The 26,015-nt window shown below is 43.5% G+C and overlaps 1 protein-coding gene across 4 annotated transcripts in view; it reads left to right on the forward strand.

Annotated features, from left to right (window-relative positions):
• Nucleotides 1-259: 259 nt before the first annotated feature.
• Nucleotides 260-26,015, forward strand: part of ARID1A (AT-rich interaction domain 1A) — a 78,007-nt gene continuing 52,251 nt past the window's right edge. For all 4 annotated transcript variants that reach the window (XM_080654825.1, XM_080654827.1, XM_080654826.1 and 1 more), the window contains exon 1: nt 260-1,408. In XM_080654825.1, coding sequence (XP_080510951.1) covers nt 284-1,408 — 1,125 coding nt within the window. In that variant the 5' untranslated portion in view covers nt 260-283. The remainder of the gene's footprint in view (nt 1,409-26,015) is intronic.

Below are 26,015 nucleotides of genomic sequence, written 5' to 3' on the forward strand. Positions count from 1 at the left end.
GAGAGCCGGGTCCCGAGCCGACAGAGCCGGGAGCAGCTGAGCCGCCGGCGCCTCAGCCGCCGCCGCCTCCTCCTCCTCCGCCGCCGCCGCCAGCCCGGAGCCTGAGCCGGCGGGGCGGGGGGGAGAGGAGCGAGCGAGCGAGAGCAGCTCAGCCGCGGAGCCCCGCGAGGCCCGCCCGGCGGGTGGGGAGGGCAGCCCGGGGGACTCGGCCCCGGGGCGGGGTGGGTGGGGGGGAGACGACGAAGACAGGGCCGGTCTCTCCGCGGACGAGACAGCGGGGATCATGGCCGCGCAGGTCGCCCCCGCTGCCGCCAGCAGCCTGGGCAACCCGCCGCCGCCGCCCTCGGAGCTGAAGAAAGCGGAGCAGCAGCAGCGGGAGGAGGCGGGGGGCGAGGCGGCGGCGGCAGCGGCCGAGCGCGGGGAAATGAAGGCAGCCGCCGGCCAGGAGAGCGAAGGCCCCGCCGTGGGGCCGCAGCCGCCGCTGGGAAAGGAGCTGCAGGACGGGGCCGAGAGCAACGGGGGCAGCGGCGGAGCCGGCGGCGGAGGGCCCGGCGCGGAGCCGGACCTGAAGAACTCGAACGGGAACGCGGGCCCTAGGCCCGCCCTGAACAATAACCTCCCGGAGCCGCCCGGCGGCGGCGGCGGCAGCAGCAGCAGCGACGGGGTGGGGGCGCCTCCTCACTCAGCCGCGGCCGCCCTGCCGCCCCCCGCCTACGGCTTCGGGCAGCCCTACGGCCGGAGCCCGTCTGCCGTCGCCGCCGCGGCGGCCGCCGTCTTCCACCAACAACATGGCGGACAACAAAGCCCTGCCCTGGCAGCGCTGCAGAGCGGCGGCGGCGGGGGCCTGGAGCCCTACGCGGGGCCCCAGCAGAACTCGCACGACCACGGCTTCCCCAACCACCAGTACAACTCCTACTACCCCAACCGCAGCGCCTACCCCCCGCCCCCCCAGGCCTACGCGCTGAGCTCCCCGAGAGGTGGCACTCCGGGCTCCGGCGCGGCGGCGGCCGCCGGCTCCAAGCCGCCTCCCTCCTCCAGCGCCTCCGCCTCCTCGTCGTCTTCGTCCTTCGCTCAGCAGCGCTTCGGGGCCATGGGGGGAGGCGGCTCCTCAGCGGCCGGCGGGGGAACCCCCCAGCCCACCGCCACCCCCACCCTCAACCAACTGCTCACGTCGCCCAGCTCGGCCCGGGGCTACCAGGGCTACCCTGGGGGCGACTACGGCGGCGGGCCCCAGGACGGCGGCGCCGGCAAGGGCCCGGCGGACATGGCCTCGCAGTGCTGGGGGGCTGCTGCTGCTGCTGCGGCGGCGGCGGCCGCCTCGGGAGGGGCCCAACAAAGGAGCCACCACGCGCCCATGAGCCCTGGGAGCAGCGGCGGCGGGGGTCAGCCGCTCGCCCGGACCCCGCAGGTACACAGCTGAATGGGGAGGGGGCTGGGCGAGAGGGATCCGGGAGTGGGTGGGTGGGTGGCGGCTGCGGGACCAGGCCTCAGCCGTAGGCTACCCCCAGTCCGGGGCCCCCACTGCTGGGGAGCTGCCATTGTCTGGCTCTTCTCTCTTAAAATGGCTGCCTGTCTGCCTTCCTTTCCTTCCCTCCTTTTGCCTTTGTGTGGGGCTCTCCCTGAGGTGTCTGCTCCCCTTCTCCCTCTCCCCTGGTCCCTTCGAATTCCGGGGGTCTCCAGGGGGGTGCGGGGCAGAATGTGCGGGGAAGGGCCTGGTCAGGGTGAGAGGGTGCTGGGGGCTCAGGTTAGGGATGTAGGCAGTGTTAGGAGCTCGGGAGTTGAGTGAATAGTTCTTAGCTCACCTGCCGCTCCTCTCTGCCACCCCCTGCCTTCCTCTAGGCCGTCCCCCATCTGTGCTTTCAAGGAGGGGCCCCTCGGGCTTGGGGGACCTCGAGGGAGGGCAGGGGCCTGCTTTGGGGCAGCTAGAGGCCGGCTGCGGCTCACCCAGAGCAGTCCGGGCCATGTCCTGTCTTAGTCTCTGTCGGCCCAGTGGCCTGAGCTTCTCCCTGGAAGTGCTGGTAAACAGCTGAGTGATTGGAGTAGTAAGTGCAGATTGCTTTGGTTTGGGATTTGAATTATGGAGGTAAAATCCTTCTGTCAAAGCCAGGAGACAGTTGGTCTTAGGTTGACATCCTATCTGTGATCTGATTGGCTCCCCATCTCCTGCTCTTGGCCATTTATAATTGCCTCTGATGTAATGGTACAACAATCCTGATGAGCTCATAAACTTTTACACTCTGCTTTTCTGCCAGTGATAACCCAAACCATCGCTGCCACTATCTGCCTTTTATTCCATAGCTGAAATTGGCTGTGACCTTGAGGAGGGAGGTTTAAGCGGCAATACTGTATCAGCAGGAGCAGAGCCCCAGACAGGCTGCCCTTGTTACATTGTGCCCGAAACAAAAGAGGAGCCAGTGGCATTTTGCTTGTACCTTGGATTTATTTTGCTTGTTATGTTTTATGCAGCCTGAAATAGATTCTGTGTTGTTAGAACAGTAGCTGGGTTTTTTCTCTACAATGGGTTTGCTGTTTGTTTTGGTTTTGTGACTTTCCTGATGTATAAATGACTTCTTTGATAGCTCTGAAGATGCATTTGTCTTGAGTAATTTTGACCCCGTTCACTTTTCAGAATTGAAATTATTTTACTGGCTTTTTATTATGTGACAAATGTGGGGTCTTACAGGAGGGGGTAAGAGAAAACATGTTTTTTATTTTTTGAGAATGAAGCTTTCTGAGAGAGAATTTCATATTCAAATGTCTTGTTTTAAGACAGGCTGGCCTCATTCTTTGTTTACATGTTGAATTTTGTTAACATTTTTCTTTTGTTGAACTTTGGGAAAGCAGCTCAATTTAAAGGGAAGCTGACATCTTTCATCATCTTGAGAGGGACTTTTTCTAAAGGCTTGGCTTGGTGAAATTTATTATTTGTTCTTGGAATATCAAAACTAGTTTATATTTTGTCATCATTGTAGAGCTTGAAGTAGAGATTGACCAGTTTTTTCTTTTCATTATTAGGTATGTTCCACTTTTTGTTTGTCTTCTGAGATAATAAATATAGCAACCTATAATGATACTTAAGATTTGCTTAGAAATGACAACTTTTAGGTACTTTTTAAATCATTTTATTTTGCTCTTCTCTCTTCATCATGTTCTGTTTTCAGTACTTTGGTCAGAATTATTGTGTATTTTATTGAGTCAAGTATCTTTTCAAAGAGGAATAAAAGCTCCTTCATATCTCCCCCTCTCCCAGCAGTACCCAGTTATACTTTTGAGGTATGAGATTTTGTTCACTTAAGCGACCTAATTAGCCTTATTACCCCCCCATCTAGCACTGCTTTTCTACTCTTCCATTGAGCTGGGAATTTTGAAAATAGTTGTGTTACTGTTTAGAGCTTTGACTCCATGTCTTCCATGATGTTGTACATCTGGGCAAGAAATAGGGGAATTTTCAATTGGAATTCTAGTGTATGGAGGATAAGTTGTTTTTTTTTGTTTTTTTTGTCTTAGAAAAAAAGAACATCCTGTTGTTTCTGGGTCATTTTATAGTCTACACTTCTTCCCCCTCCTTTTTTTTTCTTTTGGTAGGGGGTGGTGAGAAATTTACCTTTCTTAAACTATTAGAGGAAATAATTTGGGGTAAGTCAGCGTCATTTAAAAGCAAATATTAACTTGAATTCTATTGGTTTGGCAAACAGGTTTGTTCGTTTTTTGGTTAAAATCAGGTTTCTGATTTCTGTTTTTCAGTTCTTAAACAGATATTTGGACATTTTCTGTGTTCTAGGTACTATGCTCTGTACTGGGTAAAAAGGTAGGAAAATAGATATAGTCTTTGGTTGGAAGCTTGTCTGTGCTGCCTTTAGGTGAATTTTCTGATTCCCCTTTAATATCACCAGACCTGGCACTTCACACAACATAGATTCCTGTTCGATTTCAGTTCAAGTGTATACTTACCCTGAGACCTAGCGAGTGGGCTGGTGACATTTACTTGTGGGAGATAGTGAAACTTCCAGTTTTGTGGGCTGCTTTAGTTCAGGTGTGCAGTCTAGATGAGGATTGTAGGTGGATTTTGTTCTGAATTCCTCTTTGATGCTTAAGGTTAAACTTCTTGGAGGATCACGATAGGGTCTTGCTTTCTCTTTCCCTAACTCATTCTTGGGTTGTAAGTATTTTGCAGACTTGATTAATACAGCTAAGGTGGTAATGTTCTCATTTGACTCTGCCTTTTTGAAGTAAAGATAGGTAACTATGTTGTGGCTATGTCTTTTTTTATATCTATTTTATTGATTTTTACAGAGAGGAAGGGAGAGGGATAGAGAGCTAGAAACATCGATGAGAGAGAAACATCGATCAGCTGCCTCCTGCACACCCCCCACTGGGGATGTGCCCACAACCAAGGTACATGCCCTTGACCGGAATCGAACCCTGGACCCTTCAGTCCGCAGGCCGACGCTCTATCCACTGAGCCAAACTGGTTTCGGCGTGGCTATGTCTTTTTAAAATATATTTTTATTGATTTCAGAGAGGAAAGGAGAGGGAGAGAGAGGTAGAAACATCAATGATGAGAAAGAATCATTGATTGGCTGCCTCCTGCATGCCCCCCACTGGGGATCCAGCCTGAAACCCAGGCACATGTATCCTTGACCAGAATGGAACCGTGGACCCTTCAGTTCTCAGGCTGATGCTCTATCCACTGAGCCAAACCAGCTAGGGCTGTGACTATGTCTTTTTCACAGGAGCTGGGGAGATCCCAGCAAACTTTTTCTTTATCCCTTTTTGTAAGTACTGTGTCTCAACCTGTTGAGATACTTTTTAGTCATCCATGTGCTTGAACCTGATATAAAGCTTTTATTTTTATTCTTTATTGATTTCAGAGAGGAAGGGAGAGGGAGAGAGAGAGAGATAGAAACATCAAAGATGAGAGAGAATCATTGATCAGCTGCCTTCTGCATGGCCCCTATTGGGGATTGAGCCCACAACCCTGGGCATGTGCCCTGACTGGGAATGGAACCTTGACCTCCTGATTCATAGGTCGAAGCTCAACCATTGAGCTTCACCAGCTGGGCTAAAGCTTTTTACTTGGGATACTCTTAGCTGTAGTACCTTGAGAATAGTACCAGCTTATCAAAGTAAAAAGTGATCTAGAATATGTAGTCCAGAATCAAGCTGGATTTGATTGTAGGAATTTGGCTGTTAGTTCCTGCTACAGAAATACCAAATGATATTTCTGACTACTGGGAAACAAATACAGGAATTCTGGGCTTATTATGGGAATGCCTACTAGCAGAAACTCTGGGCTAGCTGAAATACAGGACTCTTGGCCGCTCTCAAGTAGGAGAGACCAGGATAACCACACCAAGATGGCACTTAGTTGTGGAGGCTTCGTGTTTCTGTACTGTCCATGAGAGAACTGGGGGTGGTGGAGGTTGGAATGGTGGTGAGAGAAAAGAGAAAGCAGCTAGGACCAAGGTTGGTGGCTTTGTATTGGGCCCTGCAAGGACTTTTCTTAGGTTCCTTCATGTATGACACAGAGTAACCATAATAAGTGACACCTGTAACAAGATGTCTTGGGTGCATAAAACATTCATATGTTGGATTGACTCCTGTAAGGTGTGATGCCTACAGTAGGCCTTTAAGCAAAGAGGTTAATGAAATTTTTTAAAAATATGAAAATAGGAACAAATAATGTTCAGGGCCCATTCCCACCCCCCAAAAGGTTGTATTGTTTGGCTTCACATCCCCAATTCTAGAAGCAAGTGAAGCATGCAAATATGGTTAAAATACGGTATTCAAAATAAATTGGCAACAAATATTTTTTTTTCCTGCCAGTGAGCTGAGGTACTTTAGTTTTTGATATGGGATCCTGATTCCCATGGCTTTATTTCTGGGTTTTACCTTGTTTAGATTGGTTATTATCATTGCTGATACACATTGAGTTGTGTGGCACAGTGATGAGGGATAAAGAGCACAGGACTCATGAGGAAGAGGAGTCTTTGGTTCCACATACAGTTCTGGCTTAAGCTGTGTGACTTTGGGCAAGTCATTTGCCTTTTCTGTTTCATTTTTTTTCTTTATCAGTAAGGTGAAGTTGGAGAACTGCATGACCTTCTCTCTACACATCTGTCTGTGCCTCTGTATTTGACTTATTATAAGGTTGTAGCATCTTCCTGTACATTTAGAAGTAGGGGGTCTTGAGTCCATCTTTTTTACTCTGGGCTTAAGGAACTCATAGCTCTTTTCTCCTGAGAATTTACAGAAACAAGTTCTGAACAGCTAGCTAGCTTGGTGCAATCTATGGTGGTCTGTGGTCCTTTATAGAAAAAACCCTACCAGACTTTGCCTTGACACTTAATCTAATGGTCATTAGTACCTGACTGTTGGTTTTTAAATAGTAATTGAAAAATTAGGCAGACTTCATTAAAGGAAGAATTGAAAAATAGTTGCTTCAAAATCGCCCAAGAGGGGATTTTTGGGATATGTTAGGGGTGGGGAATGGATATTCATAAATTCAACATTAACACTGCTTACTTTAGGTGGGGATAGGTGGTAATTAAGCTTTCCAGACTTTCTGGTGTTTGGGCAGGTCTAGGTCTGCTTTGGGCAGTTGGTTGTAATCTGAGTGCCTGAACTTGCCCTGTAAATTTTGCTGAGAGAGGAGCAGAAGTTCCTTAGACTGGAACAGGAAAAGCTAAGAGTCTCAGGGTCAATTTCATAGGTGTATTGCCTTTTCTTTATGCCCCTGGTTTTTGAAATTATGTTGGTAATGTTTGCAAGTGGTCCTGGAAATGCTGTTCTTTCTCTTACTTACCACACCAGAATTTCCTTTTATTTCTCCTCCTCCTGGCTTAGAAGTTTTGAAGTGTAATTGAGGCATATTAGAGGTGTGTTAGAAGGAAGCTTCCCTTTATAAAAAAGGGGAAAAGGTAGCAGGAAAGGTGTTTGATAATTCTCTGCTTGATGCAGCAGCTTCTTCCCCTCTGGAGGAGCCAAATGTTTCAGAGCTTTGTGTAAATACTTGCTGAGCTGTCAATATGTACCCAGGAGGTTTCTATAGTAAGGTGTAAACGACTCTATAGAATGTTTGACAGGCAAATTAATAAACAGTTTTCAAGCAAAGATAATGCTAGTCTCTTCTCATGTGGTGGAATAAAATAACATTGGAGAAAAAGACGAGAATAGGAAAGAGGGTAGGTGGTGTTGGGGGGCGAGGAGAGCATGGAGATGAGGAGAGATGATCTAAAAGAGATTTGCAATTTAGCCTAGCTGGCATGGCTCAATGGTTGAGTGTCGACCTATGAACCAGGAGTTCACCATTCGATTCCCAATCAGGGTACATGCCCGTGTTGCTGGTTTGATCCCCAGTGTGGGGCATGCAGGAGGCAGCTGATCAATGACTCTCTTGTCATTGATGTTTCTACCTACCTTTCCATTCATCTGTGAAGTCAATTAAAATATATTTTAAAAATAAAAGAGATTTGAAATTAAAAGATGCTGCCCTGGAAGAGAAGCCTCCATGACCCTGGCTTCATGCCGAGTTTTATGGCATGTGGAGCTCTGCTCAAAAACAATTGCAATTTCAGAGTGAAAACAAATAGAGTTTGGAAGGAATGTCCTAAGTTTCAATAGTGAAGTAAGTGTGTTCCAAAAGCTTGGTTTATGAGATTTTGAGTTTTAAAGTCTCGTTCTTTCAGAAAGGTTTTGTAGTTTGGTGAGATGTTTTTAGGGTTGGGTTTGCATTTTTTAAATACCAGAAAGTAGAAAAAAGATATTGCAACTTCAGCATCGTCTTCAGTCTCTGTTCTGCTATGGCTGTCAGGATTATAAGCCCATTCCAAGGGCTGGGTTTATTTATATAGTTTTTACTGGACTCCTGTGTATCACTTATATGTATATTAAAATTAATGCCCCCAGGTTCCTGGGTCAGTGCAAAGTCCAAATGTTTGAGGACTCACTAAGTCCTGCCAGAAGGGTTATGTGGGTAGGTTCAGTCTTGGTTTTTTTTGTTTTTGTTTTCAAGTTGTCATTTCAGGATTAAAAACATTTCTGGGTGCCTTCAGTCAAACACTTTTTATGGATGTATTTTAGAAGTAGAGTATCTAAGTTGCCTGCCTGTGGTATACTCAGCTTTGGTAGTCTTTTTTTTAAAAAAAAAACACATATTTTTATTGATTTCAGAGAGGAAGGGAGAGGGAGAGAAAGATAGAAACATCAGTGATGAGAGAGAATCATTGATTGGCTGCCTTATGCACACCCCCTATTGAGACTACAACCAGGGCATGTGCCCTTGACCAGAATTGAACTCGGGACCCTTCAGTCCGCAGTCTAACGCTCTATCCACTGAACCAAACCGGCTAGGACTGGTAGTCTTTTTTAAATATATTTTTATTGATTTCAAGAGAGGAAAGGAGAGGGAGAGACAGATGGAAACATCGATGATGAGAGAGAATCATTGATTGGCTGCCTCCTGCACGCCCCCTACTAGGGATTAAGCCTGCAACCTGGGCATGTGCCCTGACTTGAAATGGGAAATCAAACCATGACCTCCTGATTCATAGGTCTACACCCAACCACTGAGCCATGCCAGCCAGACAGCTTTGGTAGTCTTGTGAGATGACCAGATTTACCTCTCAAAGTCCCTTTTGAAACTAATCCACTGACTTTTGACACTAGTTTTCTTTTCTTCACATGAAGTGTTTTCTAACCATGGTCCTGGAAGTGCCTATTTTTACCTACTGTAGTAGTAGGGAATACTAGTATGAACGCAGTTATGGCCCTGATCATAATTTTTAGGTTCAGCTAATTTACCAAAAGCTATCAGCTTGTTGAAAGACAAAATACAAAAACTTGGGTTGAGACTGACATTCGTTGCCCAGGCCTTTCCCAGTGTGTTGGTGATGAGGATATTAGAATGTCAGACTTATTGCTAAGAGCATGATTTCTAACTCAGGGAAATATGGAGATTTAAATGGGAAATTGCTCTATGTGAACATACCAATTAGATACTAAGGAAGAACTTAAAAGATAGAAGCAATCTCTGCTTTGGAGGGGTTTAGTTTTCTTGGGGAAGCATGCTTATGTGCACACATCTGGAAAACTTGCAGAGTAAGGCTTTATAAATGGGTATACCTGGTAGAACAAACTAAGTCTTGGCTCAAGGAATATAAAAATAAGGAGCAATCAGACATATTACCCTGGGACAGTTTTTCAGAGACAGTGATTTGTGAAGTTAAATGTTTAAGATGGGGAGAGTTACATTAATTTGCTTTTTCATAATACTACTCTGAGTTCCAAGGGCTTTATAAAATCCAAATTTCACATCCATCCACAGATGGTAGTTGTCTTATTCCAGTGACTTTGAGAATTTGAACTCTATAAAATTCCATGAAAGAGAGTGGTTCCAGGGTCTTAGCGGTTCCTGTGGTTATGTGCAGCCTTTAGTACAAACTGCCAAGTTCTTGGCCAGTTCCGTTGTAGTAATTTTGGGTTTGGAAGGTCATGTCACCTTCAGAGTTGTGTGCCCTGGACAACTCTGCATTGACTAGTTCAATTTTTGTTGGAGAGCCAGGACTTTTTATTTTTTGGCAGAGTTAATTGACCTTTCTTAAAACGAGCCTTGAAGTACCTGTTCAGACTGCTGCTAATTTTGAAGGGCTGGGAGCTGAGCTTGTACTGAGTTGCTTGGGTTAAGCCTTACATTGAGGGTTGGTGGGTAGGTAAGTCTGCACAAATGCGGTTTGCCCATCTGTTCACCGAAGTGGCCTTTTAAATGTTTTTTTTTTATTAGATTGGGTATGGCCAAGAAGCTCATAAATGCTGCAAAATACATGCTTATTCCTATAGGAGCCTCTGAAATATAGAGGTTTTGGTTTCTCCTTACTTGCTAATCCATGTATGATTGGACCATACATGGCTTCTGGCACTTTTCAAGGGCTGTAAGTGGATGCTTAACAGCTGAGGATGAATGGAGTGTCCCATGCCAGCTACAGTGCTTCCACCTGGATGAGAAAGATGGGTTACTCTGTTCCAGAAAAGAAATATGAGTTCGTGAATACAGATTTTAGTTTCAAAATATTTCTTCTAACTTCTGCCTTATCATTCGGGCATTTTGCAGAAACGAGTTTCCAGTAACTCAGAATTGGGCACCATGATTCATCTGCCATAGACAGTAGGTGTGTAGGGGCTTGTAAACTTTTTTTTTTTTAATGTATCTTTATTGACTTTAGAGAGGAAGGGAGGAGGAAAGAGAGATTAGAAACATCAATGATGAGAGAGAATCACCGATGGCTGCCTCCTTCACGTCCCCTAATGGATCAAGCCCCCAACCTAGGCATGTGCCCTTGACCGGAATTGAACCTAGGACCCTTCAGTCTGCAGGCTGACACTCTATCCAGCCAGGGCGAGATAAACTTCTTAGTCAATCCCAGGTTTTAAAGGAATCCAGGTTAAGAGTGAATGTTGACTTAATGGCCTTGACTATTCTCTGCAGTTGCTCCCCAACCCCCCATTTAAATGGATAGAATTAGTTTTTATTTAATGTGAAGGGACATCTGAGTGGACTTTTATTTGTTTTTGTTAGTCATTTGTGCATACTAGAAGATGGTCTTGGGACAAATTGAGTCTTTATTTCCCAGTGGCTTCTGCCTTTTCTAAGGGTGTACTGCACTGGGAAGAAGTCTGATGCCAAGAATTCATTCCAACATGCTGCAGAGTAGGAAATTTGATCCCTAAAATGTTGACTTAGTGTTGGTTATGGTACATATTAGAAATCACCCAGTAATCCAGGACAGATTTTTGTCGCCCTCCAGGAAGTTAATGTTGATATGAAATATTAAAGGGCTTTGGGCACTGGGGCTATGTGCTCTGCAGGCCAAGAGCCCTGCTTGAATTGCCACCCATATGAAGAGGAAATGTGCCATGTGCTTTTTCCCCCTCTCTTGCATTTGGGCTTCCTTATAGCTTCACTCCTTCTGGGTTCCCGAGGCTTCAGTGTTAGATACTAGACTTCCTCCTCCCTTGGCACTGGTACATTCATGATTTTCTGTGGCTCATCACCAGCAGCCAAAATTTTTGTATGCTTTTCCCTCCTAAACTTGTTAGCTTTCAGCTTGCTTATTTATAGACATCTCTGTTAGAAGGAACTCCCCCCTCAAGGTCTAGCCATCAGCATAACGGCAACAGCAGAGTTTAGGGATTGATGTGATATCGGTTATTTAAAAACCCATTTGCTGTGTGCTTGGTGTTTTTTATTTTGCCTCTTGTTTTCCTTGAGGTCTTAACTTGCTTGCCAGGCCTGAGTGCATCTGGGTCCAGCTGTTTACTGTGAACTGACTTGTGCCTGGTGTACTTTGACTTTTAAGAAAAGTGAATTCAGCCACGTGGTGGCGAATTAAAGGCTATGTCATGCTGCGTGTTTCCTTTTAGAGGAAACAGATATGTCTTTGGGCTCTACTTGCCCAGTGATTTCCCCTCTCCGGTAGACCTTGGTACGGCTTGCTGTTGTCCATAGAGAGCAAGTCATTTGAGCAGAAATACTGGGATTGGTTGCTGTTTGTCTTCTCTGGCAAATATGGTAGATGGCTTTCTCTCTTCTCCTTTGGACAATATTCAGTTTTGGTCTTAAGGTGGTAGAGTTCATGAGTTGGCCCGATATTAGCCTAGGAGTGTGAATCTCTCTTTCTCTCTTTTAAACACACACACACAAAATGTGTGTGTGTGTGTGTGTGTGTCTGTGTGTGTGTAATTATTATTTCAGAGAGGAAGGGAGAAGGAGAGAGAGATAGAAACATCAATGATGAGATAGAATCATTGATTGGCTGCCTCCTGCAGGCAGGCCCCCTTCTGGGGATCTGGCCTGTAACCTGGCACCCTGACTGGGAATTGAATTGTGATCTCCTGGTTCATAGGTCGATGTTCAACCATTGAGTCACACCAGCCGGACTCTCTTTTTTTTTCTTTTTAAGATTTTTTAAAAAAGTTGATTTTTAGAGAGAGAGGGAGGGGGGAGGGAGAGAAACATCGATGTGAGAGTGAAATATCAGTCTGCTGCCCCCTGCATGCCCCGTACTGGGGATTGAGCCCACAACCCAGATATGTGCCCTGACCAGGAATCGAACCAGCAACCTTTCGGTGCACAGAATGACAACCTGAGCTACTTGGCCAGGGCAGGGGTGTGAAACACTTGATAATTCAGATTTGGATAACATTTTTTTTATTTCCAGACTTCTACCTTTTTACTTGTTTAGGAATCTGGGCTGCCAAAGATAATTATATTATAAAGGACTTTGTGAACAATTCTTATAGTAGTTCATCCACAACTTTGTCCTAGGCCAGGGGTAGATCAAGAAATTTGCCCTAGGGCAAATAGCTAGCTAGTAAAAGGTAGAGTTTGAATTTGAATCAGGCTTGTCTGATTTTTTCAGAACTGTAACACTATAGACTACTATAATTGTTTCTCCAAAATAAATAATTTGAGCAATAAGGCTTATTGGCACATTAGTTTTGCAATACCCTAGAATTCTTAAATGTGTTGAAAGACTGAAAAGCCCTTAGTTTTACAACTTGACATTATGCCTAGATTTCTGTCCCGCATGTCCCTTCCATTTAAGGATTTTATTTATGTTTCTGATGAATGGCCATGTGATCCCAATGGTGAGAATTGGGAGGGATCTTGGAGAGTGTGGTTGGGGATGAGATTCAGGTTCAAAATAGAGTCCTTCACTTTGCTCTAAGTGTGAGTAACTTGCATTATGAAAACATTTGTAGGGTGATTTTACTTTCTGTAACTTGGAGCACTCACTGGGGAGGCAGGGATTATTGTCTTAATTTTTCATTTGGGGAAAGTGAATACATAAAGGTTAAGTGCCTGTACATACCAAGTTTCATAGCACAGTCAGCTCTAAAGGTTTAAAGTTCCCTTAGGTTGTGTGACTTTAGGCAAGTCACTTAACTTTTCTGAATCTGTATCCTCAGTTATATAGTGAGAAACAATTATCTACCTTGTAAGCTGTAGTAAATATCAAACGAGATATGTAAAAGTACTGTTGTCAAATAAAATTAAAACACGGCCCAGCTGGTATGGCTCAATGGTTGAGTATCAACCTGTGAACCAGGAGGTCACAGTTTGGTTCCGGGTTTCGGGCTCAATCCACAATAGGGGGCATGCAGGAGGCAGTGGACCAATGATTCTCTCTAATCATTGATGTTTCTATTTCTCTCTCCCTCTCCCTTCCTCTCTGATATCAATAAAAATATTTATTTTTAAAAATAGTGTAAAAAGAAAAAGAACTCTCTCTAAAAAAAATAAATCAAACATGACTCATGTTTGGTAGAGGCCCCTGCTTGAGAGTGGGATAGAATTGAGCAGTTAAAGACATTGTTGGTCTTCACTGAATTAAAAGCTCTTCTATAGTTCATTATATTAATGCTGTAAAAAAAACTTTTATTAAGCACCTGTTATAGTTTGAGAGCTAGAGTAGTATAGAGGTTCTCAGTGTAGTCCCTAATCATCAGCATCAGCATTACCTGGGCCCTGTTTAGAAATGCAAATACTCAGTCAGACTTACCAAATCCAAAACTGTAGAAAACTCTGGCCAGTGCTTTATCTATCTATTTATCTAAAGGAACATTTATTTTTATTTTTTAAATCCTCACCCAAGGACATGCTTAGGCTCCGAGCGTAAGGGGGAGAGAGAAACATCAGTGTGAGAGAGACATATCAACTGGTCAGGCAACATGTACCCTGACCCGGGACTGAACGGGCAACCTTTCAGTGCACAGGACAACACTCAGGAGCCACTCTGGCTGGGCACCAGTGTGTTTTAACAAGCCACCTAAACAATTGTGATGCATGCTCAAGTTTGTGAACTACTAGGTTTATGCATTTGTGTTAACTAGGCTACAGAGTATATTCAAATTACCTCAGGGGCTTCTTTGAAATTATATCATAGGCTAATCATGTTTCATATGTACCTTCCCCTTCCATGATGTTACAGTATTATTGAATGGAGGAAAGGTTAAAAGTGCTTGAAGTTGGAGGAGAAAGAAAATACTTTTTAAAAAATGTATTTTTATTTTTATTTCGGAGAGGAAGGGAGAGGGGGAGAGAGATAGAAACATCAATGATGAGAGAGAATCATTGATCGGCTGCCTCCTGCACGCCTGACACTGGGGATTGAGCCCGTAACCTGGGCATGTGCCCTTGACGAATCGAGCCCAGGACCCTTCAATCCGCAGGCTGACGCTCTATCCACCGAGCCAAACGAGCTAGGGCAAGAAACTACTTTTGAGATGTATCTACTATGCAATAATGATCAACTAATGACAAAACATGTCTGTTTATTTATTGGACTTGGGGACTCCCTGCCTTCCATTTTATCTCTTTCTCTTAGCTTTTGGTGATAGCATGGAGATAATCTGGATCTGTGTTCCTGGTTGTTTGATGAAGATGGAGATCATTTTAGGGTGATTACTTAGGGCAGTAGTCGGCAAACTCATTGGTCAACAGAGCCAAATATCAACAGTGCAACGATTGAAATTTCTTTTGAGAGCCAAATTTTTTAAACTTAAACTTCTTCTAACGCCACTTCTTCAAAATAGACTCACCCAGGCCATGGTATTTTGTGGAAGAGCCACACTCAAGAGGCCAAAGAGCTGCATGTGGCTCGCGAGCCGCAGTTTGCCGATCACGGACTTAGGGTATTCTCCAAGTATGATCAGTTACCTAAGAAAGTGATTCTTGAAAAATTCTACTCAAAGGCCAGTATTGTAGCATTATTTAAATGCTACAATATCCCTTCTGCTTGTGATAATGGCCAACTGCTCTGAGAACAGGGCCTTTGGGGTTTTGGGGATCTCTCAGTAGGCCTCTCTCACCCCTCAATCTCCAGTGGTCACCCTGAGTTTTGCTGTGATTCCTTTCTTTGAGTTCATTGTGAAGTCCTAGCAAATAAATCCTCTAAGTAGACTCCTGATAAGTCATCCCATCTCTGAAGTGATGAGGTGTCTCTTGAGGAGTGAACATTTGAGCCATGACCTGTCTCCAGTTGTGTGACTTAAATAAGGATTGTGCTTCGCACAGGAATGAAAGTTACAGAAATGGTGAGACAATAAACATTAACAATACAAAGACCAAGAGGAGAACCAGTGTTCCAGTTCACCTGGGTTTTCTGAAAACCTGATGTGGTTTCTGTATCCTTCCCATTAAAAACATATTTCCTTGTACCAGACCTCTTTTCCCTCCTGCCTGAGAAGTGAAGCTGTGATCACTCTGTCCTAGCTTTGAGGAAGACAGAGGCTTCCAGGAGACAGTATGCTGACAGTTTGATTGTGATTTGGTACTTGTATGTACAGACAAATACTCCAGTAGGGATTCTTATGTTCTTTGTGTGTGTTTGTGTGTTTTAAACTCAATCATCCCTCTGACTTTTACCTTTATTTTAACCTGCTCTTATTTTTTTCCTCTTTCATTGTCTTCTTGGTCTCTAACTCTGTTAGAATGCAAAGCACATGGAGACCTCATTAACTTTACCACACTAGTACTGGTAAGATGTCTCCTTTCAAGACTGTAGGTGCAATTTATACCACTTTCAGATCAACATCATTCAGTGAAGATTCCTGATTCTGCTTACCTCTGTTGGACTAGCCTGGCTAACCAGAGGCAGAAAGAAGTGCCTTTGTCTAATTCAATATTAAACAGAAGTTTCCTAATGGTCTCTACTTTTCTCTTTTCCCACTTTATTGTCTTTGGTCTGAAGACCGTTTCTTAGCCCCCCTTAATTTGTTTTGAGGGTCCTGTTGGCTCGGGACAGATTTGTAACATTCTTGTTTTTCTAATCTGTGAGTTGAATCCTTTGCTTTCCTAGTGTAGCTTTGAATTGACATCTTTAAAACCCCTATATAAAACCTCAAGTGACCAATATGTGGTCTCGTTATGGTATTTTGGGTTAAAATAAAATGAGATTGAGATAGCTGGGTTCACCTACCCAGACACATTCACCGAAGTGAAATTCTGTGTGCCTTGCATAGGACAAGCTCAAAAGAGTATATGAGCCAAAACAGACGCTGGGGTGGAGTGGGTAGGGGTAGGAGTACATTTTAGCCAGATTTCCATAGGTTAGCATGCCAAGTATCCCTCCCAATTTGATTATATTGGCCAGAGATAGCACATAAAGAGGAGAGACAAAAAAGCTTCAGAAAAGACAGCTGGTAACTTTGGTCTGGTCCCATGTGTTTCTGCTATAAATGATGAAGCCAGGGTCTCCTATACACATTTGTGTGGACAGTGGTACAGAGAAGGTTGGTACCACTGTACTTTTGGAGCTTTAAAAAGAACTGAAAAATTTTACAGGACTCTAGCTTTTCAGGGTATTGTTGACCTTAAAAAAAAGCCTGAGGATATAAGGGCACCTATAATCTTAATAAGGTTGGCTGTGCCCTGGGCCATTCTTTAACTTATGTAATAGTGCCTGTTATAGTTCAGAGTCGACTTAGGGGGATCAGGTGAAAGATTGGCATTTTTGGAAAGTGGTCCAAGGCAGCCCTAGGAATTAATGAAATAAACACAGTGGCAGCATTGCTGCTTCTCAGGGTCTTTATCAAAAGACAGGACTTGATTGGATTGATGCAATCAATCAATGCATGATAAATGGAATACCTAACTGCATATAAATCAAGTTCCTACAGCTCAGTGATGTGTCATAGATACTTTTTTAATATAGAAGAAAAAAACTGGCATATGTAGAACTGTGCACTTAAGAGAAATTTAGGATCTTTTATATAACCACTGCAAGACAAGTCCAAGTTTGGAGTTATAGATAAAATAAAAGGAATGGGGAAATGAGAGCTTTTTAAAGAGAAAGCAAATGAGGCTTAAAGTTTTGTGGCTTTATGAGCAGTGTTTGCCTAGCCTTCTTTTGTTTTTGTGCTGTGTCTACAAAGCAGTTTAATAGGGAAGAGAGAGAAGAATATTTTAGAAACTAGATTAGAAGAATTAGGTATGATTTAGAAGTATTGTCTTTATTGAAAAGTTGGTATTACACTCTGCTGGGTGAAGCTCTGTAAGGTTACATGGACCCTTGCCTCTACATGTATTCCTTAAGTGTACCATATCACTTAATGACAAATTAACAAGGCAGAAAATGTCTTTAAAAATTGTCCTACTCGTTTGGGCTTGTGGTCTATTCACAGTAAGGTCCTCTCCCTAGTTGAAGCACCAAAGGATGGTTTGTAGGAGGAAGTAGCTTTTTCTGGTGTCAACCCATACCACTTCATGTAGTAACAAGGTCTGTACATTATTTTTTAATGAGCATGTACTGGATGCAATATACAAACCTATCTTTCTTGCATACCATCAAGATTTCCTAGACTTAGGTCATATTCCCCAATTCTCAATTGCCTAATCCTGTTGCTCAAATGTTGTCTGATTTAAAGTATACCATACTTGGAACTTGTTAATGTCAGAAGTCTTACAGCAAAACTTTTTTAAAAACCTGTGGGTACCTACCAACTATATGCCAGTTGCTAATAGTAATGCAACAAATACGTATTGAGCTTCTATAATGTATCAGGCAGGCACTGTGTTGTGAACACTATAGGCTTCATAATTCCTGTCTCCAATAGAGTACTTTCTAGTGGGGAGAAATGAACACATATAACTATAATTGTAATAAATGCATCTGAGAAGTACCACCTTCAATAAATTATCTTCCACCCTGGACAGGCAGCTCACCCCTATGCGCCAAGGTGTGGGTTTTATCCCTGGTCAGGGCACATACATATAAGAAGCAACCGATGAATGCATCAATAAGTGGAACAACAAATCAATGTTTTTCTCTCTCTCTGAAAAAATTCTGTAAAAAATATATTATCTTCCAATTATTTTTTTTAAGTACATTTTTATTGGCTAGTGGGTGACTCTGTACTGCTAGACACTTGGGATGGGTACTGGTCATTTATTTCCTTTAACTGTTCCAAGGTAAAATGTTTTAGGACAGTGGTCGGCAAACTGCGGCTCGTGAGCCACATGCGGCTCTTTGGCCCCTTGAGTGTGGCTCTTCCACAAAATACCATGGCCTGGGCGAGTCTATTTTGAAGAAGTGGCGTTAGAAGAAGTTTAAGTTTAAAAAATTTGGCTCTCAAAAGAAATTTCAATCGTTGTACTGTTGATATTTGGCTCTGTTGACTAATGAGTTTGCCGACCACTGTTATAGGACATTCTCCATCTGAGACTGGTCTTGAGTCCATTAAGTGGGGAGAGGTATAAGCTAGATACCATCCATTGTTTCTTAGCAAGGTTCTTCTTTGTGTGGCAGTGCATTGCAGGACATTTGACATCCTGCTCCCCAGGTAATAAATGCTAGTAACACCACAGTGTGTGTATGATAACCAAAAGCGGCACCTTTCTTATTTCCAAACACTTCCTGAAGGGTTAGTATTGCCTTGGTTGAAAACTATTGGGATTTACTGCCAGAATTCTTAGAAGGAACTATTGAACAGATTCCTTTGGGGGAGAACACACTGAAAAGTAGGTAGAGCTTGAGAATTGGGCTGGTCAACCCTTTTGGTATCTAACCTGTGTGCTCTTGTTTTTTAAGTAGGCATTTTGAAACTGCTTTCAATCCCGTTCTGCTTTTTCTCCTAATGAGGGTGGAGAGAGGGAAGTAATGTCTGTTATAAATTGGTACTGTAAAAAGCATTTTGCATACTTATCATTTGAACTGCCTCATATCTTTCTTAGACTGTTTTTAAATTCCCATTTTACAGATGGTTCTGATGCCAAGGGATGAAGTGACTTGCTCAGAGTTGTTGAAGCTTGTGCTTTCTCTCTTAAAGAGCATAACTTTAACTTACTTGATTGCTAATCAACCTCTTATTGACCCCTCTGAGTTTCTGATCTGGAATATGTGGGACCGGACCTTAACTGTTGTGGTTTCTGAGTTTTATTGCTAGAAATCTGGGACTTGTGTAGGATAATAATAGCTAACATTTGGGGTGCTGGAAGATAAAGCAGTCAAACACACACAGACACATACCTATTTCTTGAGGCTTACATATTCTAGACTAGGATATTGACATTAAATAAGATAAATAAGTAAACCATATAGTATGCTAGTGATACATGCTCAGGAGAAAAAGTTTATCAGGGACCAGGTATAAGAAGTGGGCAGGACTGAAATTTTAAATGGGTTCACCAGGGAGGGCCAAATTGAAGTGCTTGATATAAAGGGTGAGCTGTACAAAAAACTGGGAGAAGAAAGTATTCCAGGTGGAAGGATTAGTTAATACAAAAGTTCTGAAGCCAGAGCATGTCCAGCTAGATTGAGGAAACAGTGTTTTTGTTTGTTTTGTTTTACTGTATGAAAACGTTTCATTCAACCCTGAAGGTACTACTACTATTATCTTTTCTATTGAGGTGGAAACTGAGGGACAGAGAAATTGAAGGCATTGCTAGGGCAGAGCTCTTAAGCACTGCCTAGGGACTGGCCATGTAGATCCAAAGCATTTTTTCAGGACTTGTAAGGGCTCTAGAATTACACCATCTCTTCCATAGTCCCTTTTCCTTTTCTACTTTTAAAGTAGGGAAGTTTGTTTTACACACAATTTTCTACTTTCCTGGAGCTTATATTCTAGTCTAGGATACAGACAGTGAACAAGATAAATAAATACAGCATATAATATGTCGGTGATTTGTGCTCAGGTGAACAAGAGTATCAGGTACTAGGTATAGGAATTTGGGAAAGCTTGGCTTTGACTGAGAATGCTGTTTATTTGGGAATCTGAGGTGCATTCCTGGTTTTTCTCTTGGCCATGCACTACCCTCTTCAGACATATCATTGTTTGGCTAAGGAAACTGAATGTGCATCTGTGTTCTAGAATCACTCTGTGCTGGAGATGGGAGGAGCTTTGGAGGGAAGGCCATGTAGCCCAAGTGTTCTCAGACTGAACATGAGAATTGCCTGAGTAAATTCCTTGCCCCATCCTAGAGTTGCTGATTCAGAATCTGTAGGGCAGGGTTCAATTGTATAGCTGAGAAAGTTAAGGTAAAACCTGGTTAGTTCCTCCTGTGGGGGTGGGGGTTAGGGGTGGTCAGAGAACTGGAATTGGAATTCAGGTGTTCTCTCAGTCTAGTACTCTTTCTACCATGATGTACTTCTGCCTTATTCTTGAGATTAAAAAGTTGTATAGAAGATGTTTAATTTTATCAAATGGCATTTCAGTTCCTGTTTGATTATCTTTCTTGGGGCCTTACTATTTTTGTAACCCTGGTTTTAAGAAGTACCTAAAGGATTTTTTTTCTCTAGTTGTGTGATTTCCTTAGAGGCTTTTGTAATTTGTTGGAAATTAGGAGATATTGGTTAGCTAAGTTTGGTCTTTAAAAAAATTATCTTACAAATCAACAAACGACAAGTGCTGGCGAGGATGTGGAGAAAAAGGAACCCTCCTGCACTGCTGGTGGGAATGCAGACTGGTGCAGCCACTGTGGAAACAGTATGGAGTTTCCTCAAAAAGTTGAGAATGGAACTCCCATTTGACCCAGTAATCCCACTTCTGGGACTATATCCCAAGAAACCAGAAACACCAATCAGAAAGGCTATATGCACCCCTATGTTCATAGCAGCACAATTTACAATAGCTAAGATTTGGAAACAACTCAAGTGCCCATCAGCAGATGAGTGGATTAAAAAACTATGACACATCTACACAATGGAATACTACGCTGCTATAAAAAAGAAGGAACTTTTACCATTTGCACGTATGGAACTGGAGAGAATTATGCTAAGCTAAATAAGACAGTTGGAGAAAGATAAATATCACATGATCTCACTCATGTTTGGGATATAATGATCAACATCATTTGATGAGCAAGAATAGATCCAGAGACAAATGGCAGGCGGGGGGGTTAGAGAGCAAAGGACTTGTATGCATGCAGATTAGCATAACCAGTGGACAGACACTGGGCGGTGGGGGCTTTCACGGGGTGGGAATGGCTGGAGCGGGGAGGGGGTCAGTGGGGGGAAAGGAGAATTATGTAAAACTTTCGACAATAAATTTAAAAAAGTTATCTTTATTTTTGAAAGAGCATTTTCACTGTTGAAAGGTGGCTAATGAAAGTGTTCTGGATGAGGAGAAGGACTCAATCATTTGTTGGGGAATTCATTAGTTTGGTACGCTTAACTGTTTTATTTGAAGGGTTCTCTTTGGAACCCAAGGATGGGGGACTAGCCACCTGGTTGTGGTTTTCTCACATGCCTCTTTTGGGTGGACCGCTGTGAGGTGGTTATTACAGTTGGCTCTCATAATCTGAGTTTTGCTAGGTGATTCAATTACTCTTCCCCCTTTGGTTTCTCTTTTCTACCCTTGGTGAGTTTTCTTAGATCTTCTGGTCTGGAAAGATGGAGCACAGTGACTTAAATATCTCTGAGCCTGGGAGAGAGCCAGGCTTCTTGTCTTGTTCTCTATTACTTTAGAGGCAGAGTCGGACTTGAAAGGTCCTGAGTCTGATGTCTGGTTACATATAGCCTGTCCTAAGGAGTTTGGTCAGGCTGGTGCTTTGGGTGATGTCTTTGAAATTGGCTCTTACTTAGTCTATAAAAGGTAGAATGTGCTCTGACCTTGTAGAATCATTTTTGTAAGCAGAATGGGGTAGCTAGAACTTTTCATTAACTTTGAATTTTTTATTTATAGTCAACTTGGACACTTATGAAGCTTTATTATTTTTATTTATTTTTAAATATATTTTTATTGATTTCAGAGAGGAAGGGAGAGGGAGAATGAGATGGAAACATCAATGATGAGAGAGAATCATGGATCGGCTGCCTCCTGCACGCCCCTTACTGGGGATCGAGCCTGTAACCCTGACATGTGCCCTTGACCGGAATCGAACCTGGGACCCCTCAGTCCACAGGCCAACGCTCTATCCACGGAGCCAAGCTGGCCAGGACAGAAGCTTTTTTGTTTTTAAAAATATGTGTGTGTGTGTGTGTGTGTGTGTGTGTGTGAGAGTGAGAGAGAGAGAGAGAGAGATACATTAGAGGAAGGGAGACAGAGAGAGAGAGAAACATCGATGTGGTTGATTGGCTGCTTCCTGCAGGACCCCAACTGGGGATCAAGCCTACAACCTGGGCATATGCCAGAATCAAACAGCAACCTTTCGGTGCATGGGGCATCACCTAACCAACTGAGCCACACTGGCCAGGGCTGGAAGAATTTTTAAAAAATCTGTCTCTTTGATGTGGTAGTTGCAAACTAGTTGGTGATATCTCCCTCACCATAAGCAGATGATCAGTTTATTTAGACAGGGAACGTCTGGCCCACAAGCCGTATAAGGCCCAAGAAATCATTTGGTCAGATCCTGTCAAGGCAACCACAGGCAGGACTCAGAATTCAATAAATCTAGGAGCTTTTTTCATAGCAACATAAATTTATATTAAGTGAATTATAATAAGCGAATGGTGTTGTAAATATCCAAATGGTCGTTGGCAGAATAAAGGTTTCCCAACTAGAATGAAATAATTGTTTTTCATCTTTTGTGAAGGAGAAAACTTGGGGAGGGGGGTGATTCTCCTGTTATGAATAAGAATCATAGTCTGAGCGGGTTTGATTTCCTGGGTCTGGTGTTGTGTATCTGATGAGAGATTTTTGTTTTAATATCAATTTATTTTCAGGAAATCTTTAATGATATCTCTAGTGAGGCCAAAATAGAAGGTTAAGAATTTCTTACTGTCCTAGGTGGGGAAACATGTCAGCTTAAATGCAAAGCAAAAGGAAGGGAGTCTCCTTATTTTAGGAAGCTGGGTCTGGGGCTAGAACTAAACAAGCAGTTTATCCTCAATTTGGGGTAGGAGTCCTAGATCAGTCTTCAGAGCCATGAAATACTGGAGGAGTGAGAAAAGACATGCCGAAACCGGTTTGGCTCAGTGGATAGAGCGTCGGGCCTGCGGACTGAAGGGTCCGGGTTCAATTCCCGTCCAGGGCATGTACCTTGGTTGCGGGCACATCCCCAGTAGGGGGTGTGCAGGAGGCGGCTGATCGATGTTCCTCTCTCATCGATGTTTCTAACTCTCTATCCCTCTCCCTTCCTCTCTGTAAAAAATCAATAACATATATTTAAAAAAAAAAAAAAGACAGGATGAGGAGACATTGGCTACAGATTTCTGGGAGTGGGGGGACACAATGAGAATGATTTACACTGGTCAGCTCATGTGTATCAGGGTATAAAGAGTGGTTCTTTTATGGAATTCTGTTCTGTCCGTCCTCAGATCTTGAGTAGAGCCACGTGGAACTAGCACGTTAGTTTGGGCGAGGCCTTAACTTTTATATTTGTCCGTGCCTGGAATGCACCTCAACATGGGAGGGTCCAATAAGGGAACTGAATCAACAGCTGCTGCCTGTCCCTGTAATCACAGGAAGCTGAGGCCGAGTGTCTTTGTATGGGAGCTCCGCAGCCAGACAATAGTTTGTGCTGGCAGGGCCATGTGGCGAGTCACGTGACCCGGGTCTGTTTTCTGCTGGGGTCCTCACCCATCTGTTCTCTCGGCTCTTTCTGGGTTATCAGGCGCCAGTCCAAGTCCTCCCAAGCAGCCAGCTTCATGGCCAGAGATTATGAGCACTAACCTTCCTGGCAGGGGCAGTGTGGCTTCGCGTTTATGCAGATTAGCCATGTGTTTCTCACTTCAAGGCGTTCCACAGGAAAAGCCTTTTCCTGTGTTTGGCTCTCAGTGGGCGGTTCCCAGCTTACTGTACTGGGACTCGGCAAGCTGCAGGCCTGCACGAGAGGGATCACAGTACACTGGCCCCCTCCCATTCCACCTCCAGTGCTACGTCACCACAACACAACCGCTCGTGCTCTCATACTGTTGGTGTCATTCATTCGGTGCCAAGATTGCTTTAAAAAATTCCCTTGGCCCCAGTTCAAACAGGAGTACAGCTGGGATGTGTTAGATTTTAGGCAGTCTGCCCTCAATTTGAGATGAGTTATAAATAGCAGTGCCGACTTCCTTAACTACCGCTCTCTGAGGTAAAATGCAGGTTAATTACTGTGGGAATCAATTAGGGGGTTCTTTCGATTAAAGAGCCAGGGATGCTTTTTAAAATTGTTATTATTAAAAGTCATACAACAAATCTAGCCAGGAATAAATTGAAAGCACAAGGAGTAAGAAGTAATATGTAATTGTCCCAAATCCAAGATTAGGGCTCTTGGTTTATACTGGCCCCAACTAATGGCATTTAGGGAGACAGAACAAATGGTAGTCAAGACTTCTTTCTGATGGACACTTTTTGGCAACCCCGGCCCATTCCTCTTTTCAGTATTCTTGCCAGTCCAAATCTGGCTCCATAGGGTTACTGCCTGTTCACTTCCTTTCTGCTTCTTTGGATTGGAACCTAGGTCTGGAGCTTTCTTCAGTTGGACTTTTATTTCAAGAAAATTAAGAAGTTTCTCTTTTCCTAATGCACTGCCACTTGGTGTGGTGTATTTTGGTGGTTTCTGCTACTGTCTTCTTGGCTCTCTTCTCAGTCAGTCATGGTCAGAGGTTGGAGAATTTGAAGTCTAGTCTGTTATATCTCACCAACTCCTGTGGGTCATTATGGCTTTCCTTGGGGCAATAAGAAGTAAGGGATTCCATTAGCCCACTGGTCTGGAGGGGTTGTAATTCCATTTGCTTGGAACTGGGGAATTCTCTACACAGTGGTTAGTCTGCAGGCTGTTTTGTTTGGTCTTAATATATTCAGAGGGACCAGCCTGCTAAGCATCCTTGCCTTTGATGCCCCTAAACTGCATCTTTTGATGCATTTTATTTGGCAGGCAGTTTAACACAGCCAGTGATCTGGAAAGAGATAAGTGGTAGATGGAGATGGGGCAGGGGGTTCTTATGGCTCTTTTCCCCCCTTTTATTTTTATTTTTATTTTTTACGAATGCAGTAGGGTATATAGCAGGGGGCCTGACTTCGCTGACCTAGGGGGCAGCATTTTCTTCTCAATTATGTGTCTTTATGGCAGAGCTTTTGCTTTTGAAGTGTAATCACAGTAATCTACTCCTGTGGTTTCCCATTGAAAGGATTTCCTCTCCGTCTTTCCCAGGGAGCAATCTCTTGCTCTTTGCAGCCAGGATTTGGTGTTTCCCTTCCATTGCCTTTTCCTTGGTGCCTGCAGACTGCTGATACTGGCTTTTCTAGCTTGCATGTAGTAGGGATTTTTCTGGTCTGAAATTGCTACTATAGAATAAATGATTAGTAAAGATTTAAGGCCCCATCTCTGTTTTGAGAGATTGGAAGATGGCATTCATCTATAACTGCAAATCACAACTCTTTTACAATGGTTTTAAGTATCAGAAGTGTGAGTTAGGTTCCTGCCCACTTTCCCTTCTGATATGAGCAGATGTTTAACTTTGACTTGAGAACAGAGTTATCAAGATGGTTAGAGCTGGATATATTTTAGTTTGCTAAGTGGCATATTCTTTTTTTTTGAGAGAGAGAGAGGTCAATTTGTTATTCTACTTATTTATGCATTCATTGGTTGATTCTTGTATGTGCCCTGACTGGGGATCATCCTTGGCTTATCAGGACGAAGTGTAAATCAACTGATCTACCCAGCCAGGGCGCTAAGCTGCATATTCTGTTGATTATAACACTTTGGTGAAGGGAGGGGGTCAGAAATCTGATGTCCAGGAAAGGGAAATGTCTAAATTTTATTTTTAGAATAAGAATTTCTTTGATTTGTATTTATTTTTAGTCTGCAAAGATTTTAAAAATGATGAAAGAATCCTTAAACCTTTTATTAAGGAACCCCCAGGTAAGTAGCTGTCCTCTGGGGGAGTACAGCGCCCCTGTGAGAGAAGAAAAGGTAACTTGCCTTTCTTTAGCCTTTTGTTTTTAAGCAGGATATTGGGGGATACCTGTATAGTTTGAGACCTTTCTGGTATAAGATGGTACATAAGATTCTTCTTAAAAGTGTGCTTGTTCTCCCTTGGCTGTTTATTCCACCATCACCTATTTCAGTGCTGTTCACTTTTTTCTACCCTCAA

This window comes from Plecotus auritus (assembly GCF_963455305.1).
Source record: "Plecotus auritus genome assembly, chromosome: 2".
In the NCBI taxonomy this organism is placed as follows: domain Eukaryota; kingdom Metazoa; phylum Chordata; class Mammalia; order Chiroptera; family Vespertilionidae; genus Plecotus; species Plecotus auritus.